Source organism: Ictidomys tridecemlineatus, unplaced genomic scaffold (genome assembly GCF_052094955.1).
Source record: "Ictidomys tridecemlineatus isolate mIctTri1 unplaced genomic scaffold, mIctTri1.hap1 Scaffold_103, whole genome shotgun sequence".
In the NCBI taxonomy this organism is placed as follows: Eukaryota; Metazoa; Chordata; class Mammalia; order Rodentia; family Sciuridae; genus Ictidomys; species Ictidomys tridecemlineatus.
In genome coordinates this window covers 307,886-326,617 of record NW_027520990.1, presented here as the reverse complement: position 1 = coordinate 326,617, position 18,732 = coordinate 307,886, and the positions used below count along the sequence as shown (strand labels likewise).

The 18,732-nt window shown below is 33.9% G+C and overlaps 1 protein-coding gene across 1 annotated transcript; it reads right to left on the bottom strand.

The window, feature by feature from the left end:
• Positions 1-18,504, bottom strand: LOC144372435 (axin interactor, dorsalization-associated protein-like). The gene is made up of 5 exons (XM_078035809.1): positions 18,416-18,504; positions 18,051-18,157; positions 2,698-2,820; positions 947-1,069; positions 1-137 (listed from the first exon to the last, which is right to left on the bottom strand). The coding sequence occupies exons 1-5, from the start codon at positions 18,502-18,504 to the stop codon at positions 16-18; spliced, it is 564 nt and encodes a 187-aa protein (XP_077891935.1). The 3' UTR covers positions 1-15.
• Between the last annotated feature and the right edge of the window lie 228 nt (positions 18,505-18,732).

The window sequence follows — 18,732 nt, the reverse complement described above, 5'->3', positions numbered from 1 at the left end:
CTATATGTATATCACTTACAGTTCTATTACAGTTGGCCCAGGTTTAATCTCATCCATCTCCATGAAAGCAAAACATTTGGTGCTGGTAAACCTTTTTGTAAGCTTGTAGTGTTTGAATTCAAAGAAGATAGCTGCACCTAAGGAATTAAAACAAACAACATAAGCCAGAGACCACACATTTCTTATGTGTCACCAGAAGCCTATGATTTTACAAAGTAACGTGTCAAACAGTCTGATGACACAACTGTTGATAACTCACTGTGGCTGTCACTCCAAGCTCTGGTACTAGCATGTCTGAGTGACATTTCTCCATATCATTTAATTCTACAAAGTACAACAAAATTTTATAGCAAGAATGTAAGTTATGTACACAGGTAGAATCATAAACTACCAAAGAATATAAAATATTAAATACTACAAGAAAAACAGAAGTTACTTAAGTATCAGCAGTACCTATAAAAATGGTTTCAATAAGCACCAATATTAGATAGAATAGAAATTTAAGAGTTCCTTTAAAAAAAAATTCTACCTTATATCATTTCTCTCCCTCCTGAAACAACCACGCCCAGATTGTCCTTTCCATATTCTTACAAACTAACTGCCAGTTATACTATCTTTTTACCCAATGCATCTTATTGAAAGAAAAAAAATAATTTAACTGTTAGAAAGTAATCATTAGGTTCCTAAAAGGACTTAAGGTAATTATTAGGGAACCTGCTTCCTTAACTCTGTATTATGAGAAAAACTTCCCTATCAAATAATATTTAACCACATTATTACACAACTAGATAATGCAACTGCTAATTCTCATATTTTAAAAAAATTGATTTGACTTTAAGTCAATATTCATAACTATGTGACATAAGATCTTGTGTTAAGTACACTATGAACACAAACCCAGATAAGTACTGTGTCCTTAAGAAGTCAGTAACTGATAATTACAAACCTTTGGTTAATTTTTCAATATGCTTCTGGAGCTCAATGTCCACATTAAAATGAACATATGTATCTTCTTTTCTTGAAGCCACAGGAGTATCTTGCACAGGAGTTAAATCTATGCCATTCAGATCTGGAGAAAAGTTTCTGCTTATGAGCATTCACATATACAGACAGAAAATATAGAAACTGCAAAGGTTACAGTTCCTAAAGAGGCATGGAAAGAGCTGAGAGGAGATTCTCAGGTTAAGAGATTCCTATTTGGTGTGAGCAAGTATGTGACAGTTGTTGAAGTTCATGGGGTATGTGGAGAGAAATGAATATAGACTGGATAGGAGACCTCATGAAGGGGACAAGGAAGCCTTTACATGGCCAAGTGGACAAAACTTGATCTTCATAGTGAAGTGGTAAAAAGAACAAACATGTTTTTCTTAGGGAATAGCCCACTATATTTTTCTATGCAAAAAAAAAAATCTGGAGTATTTAATTTGCCACAATGGAGCTCTGCCACCAATTTCTAACTTTGATCAAGTATGACTTATTTAGAAAAGCCTTTAAACCTAACCTTATCATAATTTCCCTGTTAAGAACCAAAAATGGATGAGAACAGCCAACAAAAACCCTTTTGTTAATGAATAATTTTTCATATATATTATCTAAATTCTGGTTATACTGTTTACAACATACCCTGAATTTACAACAACCAGATGGTACGTTATATATAGTTTTAATTTTCTGGTTTTTAAAATCTCAGTTTAGTCAAATGCAACATGGACTCATTTAATAACTCCTCAGTGTTTATGTGTTATTCATTTATGTGTCTCAAAAAGCTCAAAAACAATTTAGTACATTTAATAATTAAAAAATATTTACATAAAAATATTTCAGTATAACATATTCAAAGGTAATTTAACATTTACAACATCATTAAATATTTTTGTGTTTTAAGTATACTTTCTGAATGAGTATGCAGTTTTACAAATGGCCTATCAAACAATGTAAATATTTTCCAGTATACTATATATTTGATAACTGGTAACATCGGAATTTAAAAGTGTACCAGTATTAGTGCTGTGGATTCTGTTCTTTAAATAAATGTTTTTCTTTGTGGTCAATTGATAAAAGTTTCTCCATTTAATTTCAGCACCAATCTGTTCCTTTGGTGCAAAACTATAGATTAAAATAAGCCGTTTGTACTAACTATAGTTATTTCTGTAAAATGGTATAATTTATTCCTTAATCACATCATCATCCCACGGGATTGCTTTCAGGGCATGGATGTTATGGACGCACCCTACTTCCCTGTCCCCTGATTTTCATCTGCCTCTGTAGGACTCACCTAAGTAGATACCTCAGTAGCACAGGAAGAAGAAGGGGTTGAAGCAGGAGAGATGGGAAAACAGGACATTGGGCTTTGTGGAGAGAAATGAATATAGACTGGGTAGGAGAAGGTGAGGGGTGCTATTGTTAATCTACATCCTGAAGGCTGTAGCTGCTTTTAAGGATAATGTGTATGTTTAGTCTGCACGTTAGATGGAATCTGAAGAGCAAAAATCTATACAAACTCAAAAGCAAAAGTGAGTGTATAAGTAGGAAATATTTTTTGTAAGTCTTTCGAACTATGTTCTGTTATGATCTCTTCTAGGATTTTGCCTCATTATAGAATGCATTAAAGTAAGTTGTCACATATACAAGATCATCCCCTGTCAAAAACTTTGTCCCATATGAGAAAAAACATAATGCAATTTGCCAGTTATTTACCCTTTACACTAACTGTAATATAGGGATCGATGCACTGTCCAGCGTCTTTCAGACCAATTTTCTCAATCCTGATAGTGAGTAATGTCATTCCCGGTTCTGATGGCAACCTTGGTAATAAAGTACCTGGCAACAGAGAAACCTCAATAAAAGTTAGCTCCACCAATAATGCAGAGTAAATACTTTGACAAACAGAAGATATAGCCTACCTCTTAGGAACTAGCTAGGCATTATGTATTTTTATTTCCAAAATTCATGAACATCTGATGTTATACATTTTTAGAAAAATATTTAAATTTACACATAATATATCTGCATTTCCCAACCATACAATCACCTTTAAGCAGAAATAATAATTTCTATAATAATAGTATATAGTATGTATAATAAAAGTATGTTAAAAACATCACTTGAGGAAGCCCAATGATACATAATAGTATAATATGCTCACATAATATTTATATTCAATATGTACTTCTATATTATATTCAGCATCTTAATATGAAGTGGTAGAACAAAGACAAGAAAAGCTTTTAAAATACTTGTTATACTGTTCTAAAGTCTGAGACATTTAATATCACAGTTGATCAATACATTCTTCTCTTTAGTTACTCCTAATAAAGAAAATAATTTACAATTTGATATTTATGTTTTAATTTAACTAGATAGTCTAACTTCTATTCTTCATTCTATTTTGTATGATTTATTCCCTCAGAAATTAGTACTATACAGACTGACATATAAAATGGCCATTTGTATAACTGAACATTTTTTCCAAAACCAACTAAAATTTTTAAAACTAAAACCCACCCAGAACAACATGACAACATTCACCCACCAAGAACATATGAAGGAAGAAATCAACTGTTCAGTATGTTCCCTTTTTTGAAACTACCAATAGAGAACAGATGCAAATAAGCTGATTTTAATCAAGTATGTATACAGAACCTCAAAATACACTTAACAAAAGATTTTGGTTGATGTTTTTCAAGTTTCTATTCAACAATGTGTTATGCTACTTTTAATGATGAGTTATTTGAAATACATGAAGTAATCAACACACTACATTTGAAAATACACATTTGATTGATGGCAAATGTGGCTTGAGGAAATTTTGGGAGGTGATGGGAATGTTCTGAACTTGTATAGTGATGGCAGATGCAAAACTCTATAGAGGTGTCAAAATCGATGAATTTTATACTTACAGAAGGGAAATGTTATGAAATGCAAATTGTACCTCAACAGTGCTGTTAAAAATGTATTACTTTCTAATTTAAACAAATATGAAGACAATACAGACAAATGCAATAATAGGAAGGCCTGGAGGCTGCATTCCACTGTTGCATTAACAAACCTAAATGGGCTCAGGCTGATATCATTAAATATATACATAATACATTTTATGCATCTTCTTTGATTGACAAATGAGGGTACTTTTAGAAGAGGGGCTTGTACCTGGACATCTGGGATGAACTTCAGAAAATTAAGAAACACTTCTGAAATTTTATGAAAAATGTGAATATGTATACATTTATATTTATATATATACATACATATTCATATGTATGTATATCATATATGAATTTTTCTGCAGAAAAGTTCATTCTATTATGTAGTACATGGCTGTATAAATATGCTACAGTTTATGTACACATTCTTGTGTTGATAGACATTTGAATTACTTCAAGTGTTTGGATATAGTTAACAGGCTATTATAAATACTCTTCTAACATCTTCTAGTGCCCATAAGCACCCATTTCTGAAACAGGGGAATCACTAAGTCACCTGGCATGTTACCTCCATACCTACTATGTAATGACAATCCATTTCCCAAGGTGGTTGTGCCAACTTTTATTCCTAGCCCAAGTGCAGTAGTGTTCCCATTGCTCCACATCCTCACTAGGTACTGTTTTCTCAGATTCTTCATGTTAGCCAATTTTGGTATAAAGAGATCAATCATTTTAATTTGCATTCCTCTGAAGATTAATAAGGTTGAGCACCTTTTAGAATAAATCAAATGTATGATTTCCTCTTTTCTGAAGTGTGTTCAATTATTTTGCTCGATTTTCTATTGAGATGTCTATCTTATTGAGCTATAGGAGGTCTCTATTACTTTGCTGGACAAATGTTTTACAAATAGCTTCTTAGTAGTTTTCCTTTATAAAGACTTTTTGTTGAAGTAGAGCATATACATTTTAAAATGCGCAAATTGTTAGTACAGTTTGCTGAACTTCCACAAAGTGAATACACCTGTATAACTAGTATCAGATCTAGGAAAGATATGATCAGCCTCCTGGGAGTGTCCTTCCCCCCACCCTATCCAATTCACTCTTCCAAAAGATAGCAACCATTGCTAACTTCTAACACCAAGTGTTAGTTTTGAATGTTAAGAATGACTTTTCTCTGCCATGGTGTCTTCTGATTATGATAAATACTTACTGCTAGTAATATTAAAATTTCTTAATATCTTCCTTTACAATCAGTGCTTTTTATGTCATATTTAAGAAAACTTACCCCACTCCAAAATCATAAAGGTATTATCTTGAAAGCATAGTTTTGCCATTCACACTTAATTCTATATGTCACATAGAATTATTGACTACGGTGTATAGTAGGAGCTTTAATTTTATTCAATTTCACATAAATACTCAATTGTCTCAGCACTACTCATTAAAAAGACTGACATTTTCCACCACTGATCTGCAGTCCCACCTCAATCATAAATCATGTGGCAATCACTTTCTGAGTTTTCTATTCTGTCTTACCGGACTGTTTATCCTCTTACCACTAATACAGTATCTTAATTCTACAGCTGTATAAAAGGTCCAGGAACTGCAATAAAAATTCAGATGAGTTTCAGAAAGAGTCTATCTTTATAAACTGCTTCTTCTAATTTATGAACTAGTATATATCTTTACATTTTAAAAATCATAACAATTATTTAATAGAATTTTATTTGACCTAAAAGCCTTCAGAAATAAAGACCTACAGATCCAGGGAAAACTCCTGTTTTTTTGTTTATGTTCCATGAAGAATGTATGGCCATGTAGAAATGACTGGAAAAGGGGGTGTGAGCTAATGGTAAAAGGCTGCCAGGGTCCCAGCAAGCCCTGTCTGGTCAGATTCTTCTTGGCCTCTCTGTATAGCTTTCTTTCCTACTGGACCTAAGGCAGGTCCTGTCTGGAATGAGGGTTTGTAAGGGAGGGGTAAGGGAGGGTAGGGGGACAGTAAGGGAATAGCAGGGAGGGAAGGAAAGAGAAAGAGAGAGAGAGCGCTTTCTAGGTTTTATGACTGGCTTTGGGAGAGAAGAATGAATGGACAGGAGGGCAGGAGGAGAGCAGAGGCTTTGCTGCTGAGGTTGCTTTTGGGATTCCAATCTCCTTCAGTTAGAAGTTCTCAGCAGGCCAAAACCTCACCCTTTGGGCTATCATATTCTGATCTGACCCTGCCCACCTTCCCCCTCTCTCTCTCCCTCCTCCTCCCTTTCTCCTTTTAAGAAGGGAATGTGTAGATCTTTCCATCTTCTAAGATCTTCTTTGATTTCTCTCTTTAGGGTTCTGTAGTTTTCATTGTATAGATCTTTGACTTCTTTCATTGATTCTCAAGTATCATTTTTTTTGAGGTTATTGTGAATGGAGTATTTTCCCTCATTTCCTTCTCAGAGGCTTTGTCACTGATATACAGAAATGCCTTTGATTTATGGGTATTGATTTATATCCTGCTCCTTTGCTGAATTCATTTACTATTTCTGGAAAGATCGACCTTGCTCTTGGATAGGCAGAATTAATATTATCAAAATGACCATACTACCAAAAGTGCTATATAGATTTAATGCAATTCCAATCAAAATCTCAATGGCATTCCTCATAGAAATAGAAAAAGCAATCATGAAATTCATCTGGAAAAATAAGAGACCAAGAATAGCTAAAGAAATCCTTAGCAGGAAGAGTGAAGCAGGGAGTATTGCTATATGAGACCTTAAACTATACTACACAGAAATAGTAACAAAAACAGCATGGTTTCAGCACTAAAACAGACTAGTAGGCCAATGGTACAGAATAGAGGACACAGAGACTAACCCACAAAATTACAATCATCTTATTTTAGACAAAGGTGCCAAAAACATGCACTGGAGAAAACTGGAAATCCATATGCAACAAAATGAAATTAAACTCATAACTCTCACCATACACAAAACTTAACTCAAAATGGATCAAGGACCTAGGAATTAAGCCAGAGACTCTTCGTCTAATAGAAGAAAAAAGTAGGCCCTAAACTTCTTCATGTGGGTTAGACCACAACTTCCTTAATAAGACCCCTATGGCACAAGAATTAAAACCAGGAATCAATAAATGGGATGGATTCAAACTAAAAATTTTTTTTGTCAGCAAAAGAAAACAATCCGTGAGGTGAACAGAGAGCCTACATCCTGGGAGAAAATTTTTACCCCTCACACATCAGATAGAGCACTAATCTCTAGGGTATATAAAGAACTCAAAAGCTAAGCACTGAAAAAACAAGTAACCCAATCAAAAAATGGGCCAAGGACTTGAACAAACACTTCTCAGAAGAGGATATACAATCAATCAACAAATATATGAAAAAATTTTCAACATCTCTAGCAATCAGAGAAATGCAAATCAAAACTAAGATACAACTCCAGTCAGAATGGCAGCTATTATGAAGACAAACAACAATAAGTATTGAAGAGGATGTGGGGAAAAAGGCACACTCATACATTGCTGGTGGGACTGCAAATTGGTGCAGCCAATCTGGAAAGCAGTATGGAGATTCTTTGAAAATCTGGGAATGGAACCACCATTTGACCAAGCTATTTCTCTCCTTGGACTATACCCAAAGGACTTAAAAACAACATACTACAGGGACACAGCCACATCAATGTTTATAGCAGCACAATTCACAATAGCTAAACTGTGGAGCCAACCTACATGCCCTTAAGTGGATGAATGGATTTTAAAAAATGTGGCATATATACACTATGAACGTTTTTAAAAGAGAATAAAATCATGGCATTTGCAGGTAAATGGATGGCATTGGAGAAGATAATGCTAAGTGAAGTTAGTCAATCCCCCAAAAACAAATGCCAAATGTTTTCTCTGATATAAGGAGGCTGACTCATAATAGGGTAGGGAGGAGGAGCATGGGATGAATAGATGGATTCTAGATAGGGAAGAGGGGAGTGAGGGAAAGGAAGGAGGCAGGGGATTAGCCTCCTAATGAATGTGATGGACATCATTATCCAAAGAACATGTCTGAAGACACAAATTGGGTGTCAACCTACTTTATATAGAGAGATACGAAAAATTGTGGTATATATGTGTAATAAGAATTGTAATGCAAAAAAAAACAAGTACATGAATAACGTGAATTGGAGTGAACATACTTTATACAAAGTTAAAAAAAATTGTGCTCTATATGTGTAATAAGAATTGTCCATTGTCGTGTATTAAAAAAAATAAAATCAATAAAAGAAAAAGAAGGGAATGGGGAGTGGGTAGAGAAAAACTGTGGAATGAACCCAAACTAACTTTCCAATGCACATATGTGAATACACTATAATGAAACTCATCATTTTGAATATCTATAAGATACTAATTTTAAAAAATGTAAATAAATAGATCAGTAAAGTGGATGAAAGGGAACAGTGGGAGGGAGGATGAGGAGGGTGAAGGGACTGAACTGGAGCAAATTATATTCCATGCATTTATAATTAGTCCAAATGAATCTAATGTCAAGAATAACTATTATGAACAAATGAAAAAAAGAATAATGACTTCACTGTTTTTATAAAATGCATTCTCATAAACAATTCAATTGAGAGAAATGAAAAAAGTAAAAGAGAATGTATAATTCAACATCTCACAAACCATAACAATTGTTAAGTCACTCTTCCATCTTTTTCTCTAATTTCAAGATGGCTCCAGTTTCATTTTCTTTTGATATTCTTTTATTTTTTCAACAAAGGTTTATTTTCTACATAAAATTCTTATATTTCTTTTGTTGAATTTATAATAAGGTCCTTGATATTATTTAATACTACTATAAATATTATAATAGTTCATTTTCTAAGCAACTATTACTTGTTTGAGATAGAATTGATTTGTCTGTACAGATTTTATATCCAGGAACCGCATTATCTTATTAATGAGTTATGAATAGGTTTTTGCATATATTCTCTATATATTCATAAATATGCAAATAAAGAACATCCCCCCTTTTATATTTCATTTTCTTGTCCTAGTGCAGTAGCTAGGGCTTCCAAAACAATGCTGATGAAAAGAAGTAATAGATAATCTTGTTTTGTTCAAATTCATCATTAAATGATTTTGGGCTGTAAATGTCATGTAGCCATGTTTTATCAAGTTAAGGATGTTTTTCTGTTCTTTGCCAAGAATTGTTTAAAATCAAGGCTGTATTTCAAATTTAACTGGAAACTTTTTCTGCATTGTTGACAACTTTATGAAATCTTTCCCCTTAATCTGCTAATGTGAACTACCTTGATAAATTCTGCTAACAATAAATTGAAAAATCACTCATTAGTTCAGGGAGATTTTCTGAATTATTTTCCACAGCATCCTCTGTTTATTCCGTCAATCTTCATTTGGCAGTTACATTATTTCTAACTTTTTATCATTATAAAAAACACCTAAACAGAGAATCTTGTGTATATGCATATGTTTTCCCCTCTTTTTCCTGTATTTTGGGGGTGCATCTTCAGAGTAAATTCTCAGGAATGGGATTGCTAAGGAAAAAATATGTACTTATATTTTGTTAGAGAATGCTCAATTCCCCTCCAAAGGAACTGTACCATTTTTCTATTCCCACCAGTGATTAATAAGTATCTATTTCCCCTAAGACTCTCCAACAGTAGCTTTAATTTATGTTTTTATTAAAAATAAAGTTGAGTATCTTTTTATATGTTTAACGGGTATTTTTAAAATGTGTGTGTGTGTGTGTGTGTGTGTGTGTGTGTGTGTGTGAACGCTCACGCGCTTGCTCATATTGTCTGTTCCTCTCATGTATTCTGCTTTGGTTATTACAATTAAAATTTTTCTTTATACATTAAGAATGTTGGGTTGGGATGTAGCTCAGTGGCAAAGTGTCTGCCTTGCATTTGCAAAATCCTGGAATCGAACCCCAGTTCTAAAAAAGACAAAAAAGAACCCACCCCACCCCACCCCCAAAAACCCCCAAGAATGTTACCTCTTTTATGTATTACCTCTTTACTACCTGTTTTGACATTCAAAAGATGATTGCTTTACAACTTTCAAAAAGTCTTTTTGATGTTAAGATTATTTTTTGCCAAGTTGATATTAAACTTGTTGTTACTTTGGGGTGAGTCAATTTTATAAGCTGTCATTATCTAGATCTTTCAGTTGAAATGGTAGGGCTGATGCTACATTCCTTACCAACAATCTTTTTGCCTGAGACTACACAGTAAGGTTTAATGTAATCATTATGCTTCAGATAATTTAATATGGAGGCAGTGATTTCAAGTCTGAATTTCTTGTTTAATTCAAGGTAGAATGTCAAACATTGTGTTCCATAATGAAGGAAGCTGACTGTAATTAAGATCATAGATTACATAGAAAGGTGCCTATTTAAGGTGTTTCAGAATGCTCTATGATGTGCTCTCTCTACATGGTCAACTCCTACATACTCAGTGAGTCCTAAATCTGGCCAGATTTATTGAACTCCCTCAGCCCTTCTTTTTTGCCAACCTACGACATTGGTGCACATCTCTAATCATAATCATGTGCTTTTGGCTCTGTCTTGCTGACTACACAATAAGCATCCTGAAAGGTGTGGGAACTGTTCCTTTTGTGGTATGCACAAGGAATAAACAGATCTTTGTTGAAGAAATATTTTATTGAATGAATGAATGAATTTCCAGTTCTAGAGGTTATCATGCTCTAGTAAACAAATGGCTAGAGAATCTATATCAATGAGTGAAGAAATAATAAACATAAAAGAAGATCAAATACTAGAATAATACCATACCATCTATAGCTCCCAGGTAGATGAAAAAGGGTGCATGTTTTTGCATCAAAGATAGAACCATGATAGTTGTAAATTGAGCCAATGCATTAAAAGGAAGATTTCTAAGTGAAGAATTAACATATCCAATTACATAGTGTAATATGAGAACAAGTCAACTACATTCATAAAATTCGAAGACTAACAAGGATAAGAAAGAAAACACTACACACAATCCAGTGTAAACTGTGCTATTCCAGCTAGATCATCTGCTCTCAGATCTAGAGCAAAGATCAGAAGAAATGTTCTTCCACATGGAACTGCTATGTAAATAAGAAATAGCTAACACCTGTGAGTATTTGTGTTGTGCCACATACTATCCTACTCCTCTCATCTAATCCTCACAACAATAGTTTAGTTCTATTTTTCAGAGGTGAAAAGTGAGGCATAGAAAAACAAATTATCCATAATCACACAGCAGTTTGGCTACAGAGTCCATGCTTTTAACCATCATGTCTCATTTTAACATTTTTATTTTAATTGTCCCTAAAGCCTTAAAAGGAACTGCAGGAGAACCTCCCCATCTCAAGCTTCTGCAAAGTTCCTTTTGCCATGTAAACATAACAGTCACAGGTTCCCAGGATTAGAATATAGACATTTTTGTGAGGCCACTATTTGTGCCTCATACTTTTAAATATGGAAAACTCTAAATGGCTACAGCTGTCCAAACCAAGTTTTCAATAACATCCCAGGGATGTTATTGAGCTGTCACTAAGAACTCCCAAGTAAGGGATTGATTAAAAAATAGTAACATTTGAACTTTGTACACTGAGCAGTGCACATTCACAGGAATGGACAGAGACTGAGTAGCCCAGATAGCAATATGATAGGTCTTTAACACTCATATAGCAGTGAGCAGCAGGACTGTGTTCATTTGGTTAATTCCACTTTCAGTTTTTACTGCAAGACAAAGGAAGCCATTGGTAGCTGGTGAGCCCCAAGTTGTACTGAACACAGAAAGCATGTCTTTTTTTGACTTATCTGCCCCCAACCACCTCTTATGCACCAACCAGAGCAAGCATGCTCTCACTGGTGTCAAAAAGAGTTGGAAGGAATTACTGAATTCAGTGTGATTTTCTGTGAGAGGAAGATTCTAAGCCTAAACCTAAAGACAACTCTGATAAAATAATGACAATGAATTGGAAGGTTTGGAACCATTTTACCACACTACTGTAATAGGGGATACCAAAAAGTCCATCTTGTTGATGGAAACTGTTTATTAACAGGTGGTACTTGGGTAAAAACTTAAGTTGCTCTATTTCATTGTGCTTCATCTGTGGAAAACAATTTATGAAGGTAGCTATGGATCCCCAAAATGGCTGTTTGTTAAACAGGTCCATCTCTGTCAATGCTTTTAGGACAGAGATGGACCTGATATCTAAAATGTAAACTAAGCATTATCATATGTTCTTTGCTTAAGAATGTTTTAAAAACTGTGTAAAAGCATCTGACCTAGCCAAGAATGTTACAGCAACTGCCACTGTGGAGAGGAAAGGGAATTGTGCAAGTAAGGCCTCTGCCTCTGCTGGTCACCCAACAGCACTGACACAGACTGAGCAATGAAACACCACTGTACCTGCAACAGGTACAGAAAAACAATGGGAGAACATCTGAAGCCCCTCACCCCCCCCCGCCCATAACTTCTTTGTTCCAAGAGGGTGCTGAGAAAAATGAAGGTCTAAGTATCAAGTAGGATGGCCTCACATTCAATAGTCTCTGTGTAGCCATAGAGATCATGGAGAATCAGACAATAAAAGGACCACCAACCCGAGGATGAGTCTGGAGTGACATGGATATGAAGGTCAGTGGGATCCTTAAGGCCCTGTCCTCACATGCAGAAGAGGAAGTCATTCTTTTCTTTCAACTTTTTATTTTTGCTTTTTAAAAATTTCTATTGTTTATATCTCATATCATACCATAAGGACAATTTCTAGTCCAAAATTGGAAATGGCATGACAGTCTTTGTTCCAAAATAGTACATTATTGTCTAGGTAAGAACATTAAAAGAGGAAAATTACCAAAGATTATATTTTTTTTTAAAACACTGATTTGAATTTGCTTTTTACATGATATTGTACAAATGTTTGTCACAGGCATTTACTTCAATAAGAGGTGAGTCAGTCTTCATTTTGCCTTGGTGCTTGGTGAATTAAATGTCATGAATAAGGAGTACAAAATTTGTTGTCCATGCTTTTAGGACAGAGATGGACCTGATATCTAAAATGTAAACTAAGCATTATCATATGTGTGTGATTATATATTTATGTCTTCTTTGTTTTAGATTTATCATACTTGCAATTAAATTCAGATGTTTGATACTACCAATTCAAAGTCTGTCACACACATTTTTTAAGTGCACATTTCTTTGTAATTTTAAAATCCAATAAAAAGGATATATATAAAATAATATTTTCTATTATTTTGGGATAATTTTAACATAATTTAAAATAATGGTATTGTCAAATCATTATTTGGTCATAACATTTTGTAAATGGCACAAAACATGAAATGGGTCTTAAAAATCTAGCAAGAGAAAAATTTTGCAATTTGTACTGCACATCTGCAATTTGTACACACATACAAATTGTGTGAAAATATGAAAACACATGCACAATTTCTTTTGGTTGGTAACTGATTAGTAGTTGAGGAACTGCTCCAACCTTTCAAGATAAAGAGTAAAATCATAAGAAGTTTATTCACTTTGAAATTATATTAAAAGTTTGATAAAAATCTTAGGGGTCATTAGCATTCAAACAATAATATTTCTAGGTCTGTCAAAAATTATACTTTATTAAAGTTGTTTGTATATAGGTTATATGAGTATATTCTTGTTTTTATTTTCTTTATTGACTGGTACTAGAAATATGTATTTTTCTGTGTTCAGAAATATGTGATTTGGATAATGGCTGAATTCTTAAGTGTCACCATCGTATCTGGAAAAAAATAATAAATACTCTCACAAAACCTAAGATGAATCAGTGGGTATATGCTTCATACATAGATGCCATTTAGCATGCAAGGAAGAGTTACTACAGGTGTTGGGTTAAAAATTTGAGTGGCCAGAGGACTTTCAAGAAAAAGCAGGCCTGGGGCTGGGGATGTGGCTCAAGTGGTAGCGCGCTCGCCTGGCATGCCTGCGGCCCGGGTTCGATCCTCAGCACCACATACAAACAAAGATGTTGTGTCCGCCAATAACTGAAAAATAAATATTAAAATTCTCTCTCTCTCCTCTCTCACTCTCTCTTTAAAAAAAAAAGAAAGAAAAAGCAGGCCAGATGTTGCTTAGAGCCTTGATGAAGAGCCTACTCAATAGACATTTCCTATGAACCAATTTCTGCAAAGCTCTGGAGAAAACCTTTTGACTTCAAGTGACAAGATTCATGGATTAAAAAACAAAACAAACAAAACAAAACAAACTGAGCCAGACATAGTGCTGCATGCCTGTAATCCCAACAACTTGGCAAGTTAAGGCAAGAGAGGCCAGTGTGGGCAACTTAGCAAAACCCTGTTTCAAAATAAAAAAATAAATCAAAGAGCTGGGGATGTAGCTAGGTGGTAGAGCATCCCTGACTTCAATCCCCAGTACTACAAACAAACATGTAGAAACAAATTATAAAAAAGAAATCTTTCAAAACTGCTTGAGAGTAATAGAATATTAACAAGCCTTAAAACTATTGAAAAACAGCTAGGAGAACTACCAGATAACATTGAATGGTATTTTCCTTTCCTTTCAATATAAGTACATGACTGGATGAGGGACTCTGGCTTTGACTGTTTGGCTCAGTCTGAGAATTTGAGACTTTGAGAGAAAGGATGTGCTCGGAGAGCCAGAGTCTATCTGCACACTTTGGTGGTATTTACTGTTTAACCCTAAATATATTCTGAAATTCTGTGAAATAAGGATGCCCTAATATTCATGGAACAGCAATGAATATTTTGTTGCAGTTTTCAACTTCCTATACGCATGGGTAAGAAAAAAACTGCACTTTAGCTGAAAATGAAATACATATTTGCTTAACTCTCAAGTTCAACTCAGAATTGAATATTTATGCAGGAAAGAAACAAGTACAGGTTTAATATTAAAGAAGTAAGATTTACTCTTCATTTTGAGTTTCAAAAAAACATTTTTTGTACATATCTAAGACTATATAAAAGATGAATAACCAATACAAATCTAGAATAATGTTGAGATTGCTAGGCTTATGTTTAGGTCACTCAGAAACTTTTTTTTAAATTTTGTCTAAAATTGTGACATGGCTATTTGTGCACGTGGTACTAGGAAATGAATGTAGGGCTTCACACAGGTGAGGCAAGCACCCTACCACTGAGCTACATCCCTAGTTCTTTCTATTTTGAGACAAAGTCTCTCTAAGTTGCCCCCACTGGCCTCAAACTTGCAATCCTCCTGCCTCAATTTCTCAAGTAGCTAGGATTATAAGCATATAATCCTGGCCAGCTATTTTTTTTTTAAATTTGTATTACTTTGGTTTATCATTTAGAAGCTTTAATATTCAACATGATAAATAAATTTTCAGGTAATAAATAATAGGTTATAAATTTTTATCCTCTATTTAAATGAAATCTACTGAGATTACCTTAAGAAAATTAAACTACTATATGGACTTAAGCCAGTTAGTGTTTAAAGCAGTACAAAAAAGTTACTGTCTTATGAGAATTGAAGGCTTTGAAAATGATAATAATGTCAAAGAAAGGTTCAACAATTTTTTATTCTTTTCAAGAAAGGTTGGATAAAAATCCATTTTTGATTTTAAATGGGAATAAACTACTCTTGATCATACCATATTCATATATTATACTTTATCTCATTAGCTTAACAGTAGTAGTGTTTACCATGTGTGTTTGTCAAAACTTATAAAGCTGTACATTAAAAAAGATGCCTTTTATATATGTAAGGGACACCTTAATAAATCTTTTTTTAAAAAGATCACAATAAGCTAGATGCTATAGCACAAGCCTGGAATCCAGGTGACTTGGGAGGCTGAGGCAGGAGGATCCCAAGTTTAAGACTAATCTCAGCAACTAAGTGAGGCCCTAAGCAACTAAGTGAAATCCTGTCTCAAAATAAAAAATAAAAAGGGCTGAGGATGTGGCTCACTGGTAAAGTACCCCTGTGTTAAATCCTCAGTACCAAAAAAAAAAAAAGTACAACAAACTTACAATTATATAAATTACATAAAATAAAGGTAATAAAAATGTTATAATTCTTAGAAGCACCCTGCCATGATAATGTAGACACAACAGCCTTATCACGAATGAAAGCTTGGATGTCCACAGTATAACAATTTTTTCCCATTCTACAATTAAGTTAAAGGTCAAATTGTCCTTCAATGACATGTTCAATTTTATAATGACACAGGCCCTGGAAAATATGATCAAAAATCAAATATAGCCAATTGAACTATATGTACTCTTTCTTACTTTGAGGAAAATAATTCATGGAATAGAAAGGTTTAGTGAGCTTTCTGTATCTCTGAAATAAAATACCAAAATGCTATATCAGAATAAAAAAATCTAATTACTTTGGGCTTAATCTTTCATAGCAAATAGACTTAATTTACAGAGTTTCTTTTCAACTCAGCAACCTGAACCCCATAAAGACCTGTCCATTTCATGACTTACATCATCTGCTTTAAGGATCTTGTTTGCTACAGAAGTATAACTAGTGAACAAATAACCAAACCCAGAAATTTATAGAACTGGAATCTATTTCAATTACAGCATGTGGTTTGAAAAGGAAATAAAAAATGCAGAAAAATTTTAGCAAATTTATTTACCTCATCATCTCAGCAATCTTGAATTTCCTACAAATATAACAAGTAAAATATAGCTCTTTATTCATAAAGACAAGCAGATTGGAAATAATTACCTTGTACCAAAGAAACACTAACAATAACATTTTATAGTGATTGTAATTTTTCTAATAATCCTATGGTGTAGGACTGTTAGCATCATTTATAGGTGATAATGAAAATACAGTAGCCACCACTACCCCAGCAAATGAAAAGTATAATGCCAAATGATTTGTATGTGGTGCCTAATTTTCATTGTAACCCTATGAATTAGACATTGTCAACATCTCCTTTTATAAAGAATTAAGTACAGTCACTTAACTACTGATTGGCAGATGTTAGACTCAAAAGCGCAGGTATCTTATTGGTCTAAGCCTATACTGTTTATATTTCAAACGTCTTCTACCAAAGAGTATTTAAATTACTGGAATATGACTTTAATTATGAAGTTTTCTGGATGATATGTATATTATATTTAATTATACCATAAAGCATAGAGTCTTTTAAAAAAATGCATCACAATAGTACAGTGCTATTTCTACACTTCCAAAAATGAACTAATTCATCAGAAGTAAAAACTGTGCACTGTATAAGAACAGAAGAAAGTATAGAAGTAGAAGAGGCAAATAATTTACTCAGGGTGCTTGACTAGGGTATTTTACAACCTTGTCAAGATCTTCCAAAAATAAAAAGGACTTGCTATGTATTCTTTATTTCCCTGTTAAGGGCAACTGTTTAGTATCTATTCCTCCAGGTCCAGGTTTCACAATCATATATGATTATTTAAAGAACAGCTAGATATATAAAGAAAAGAATTAACATAGCAAACAGTTACTCTAGAAAGCCTACTTACAATGTTGGTCTATGGCTAGCATCTGGGAACCTGGATTTCAGCAGGATTCCCATGATGCCCTGTTAAGAAGATCACTGTGCCTAAACCGTCCATGCAAACAATATGGTTTGTGCTGAACACTTGCTTTCTTCCTGGAGTCTGTAGTTTTGGTTCATGCTAACCCCAATAAGTGTCTTGTGCACTGAATCTCTACAGTGCTTCCACAATAGACAATATTTTTTCATTTCACAGGTGTGAAAGAATGTTGAGAGAATCAAATACATATTTGACTCTGCTGGGAGAGGACTCTTAGAAGTTTGGTTTCCTCTGGAATTTGCCTGTGTGCCTTTACCCTTTGCTGATTTTGTTCTTGTGTTTTCTTGTTGTAATGACTCAGAATACAACTGTGAGTACAGCTATATGCTGAGTCCTGTGGGTCTTCCTAGCCAATCACTAAACATGGGATGTTTTGAGGATCCCTGACACAAATAGTAAGATACTTTCACAATAAACCGATAGCTACCGCTAACAGAATGGCCATGATAATTTGCTTAAGATTGGCAAACCTGGAGATGTTTTACCCGCCACTAACAAGTACAAAAGTAAGTTCCAAACACCTGACCTTGAATTATATAATGTACATTTTTTGTACCCACCAGGCACTCTAGCAGGAAAAGAATTAGGAGACCCTGCTCCAGCACCACCTTCTTCTTCATCTTCTTCAAATTCCAAATGCTCTTCCTCACCAGGGGCTAAAATTCTCCTATATAGAAAAGGACAGAAAAATTAGTGAGCTACTCCACTTAATACACCAGCTAACCCTCATAGCCACTAACTTCCCAGATAAGATGCTGATTATTAGGTTGATGTTGATATAAATGTCAATGTCAATCATCTCATTGCTACCAGTCATATCACCAATACCAAATTTGATAGGGAAAAAAATACAGAAATATTTGAAAAACAGGCATAAAATAGATAATAAAATCAGAAGACAAAATATGGATGCTTATTTATTTACCTTAATGGGCTAGGCTGAACATCAAATGGAAATTCTTTATTATATGTGAGAATATTTTTTAGGACTAGAATAAAGACATAGACAAACATTAGTCTTATATCTTAGTCTTACATGTTATGTAAGTCTTATATATTAGTTAGTCTTATATGTTATATCTTAAATTGATACTTTTAATCATATTTTATAGTGTATTAAGCACACATTAATATATGTATTTTAAATTCCGAGCTTCACTATCATTTTAAGACTCTGCAATTGACTACTGAGTGTCTTAGCAAAATAAAAATGTCCATAGTGGACTGCAGGTACCAGTATTT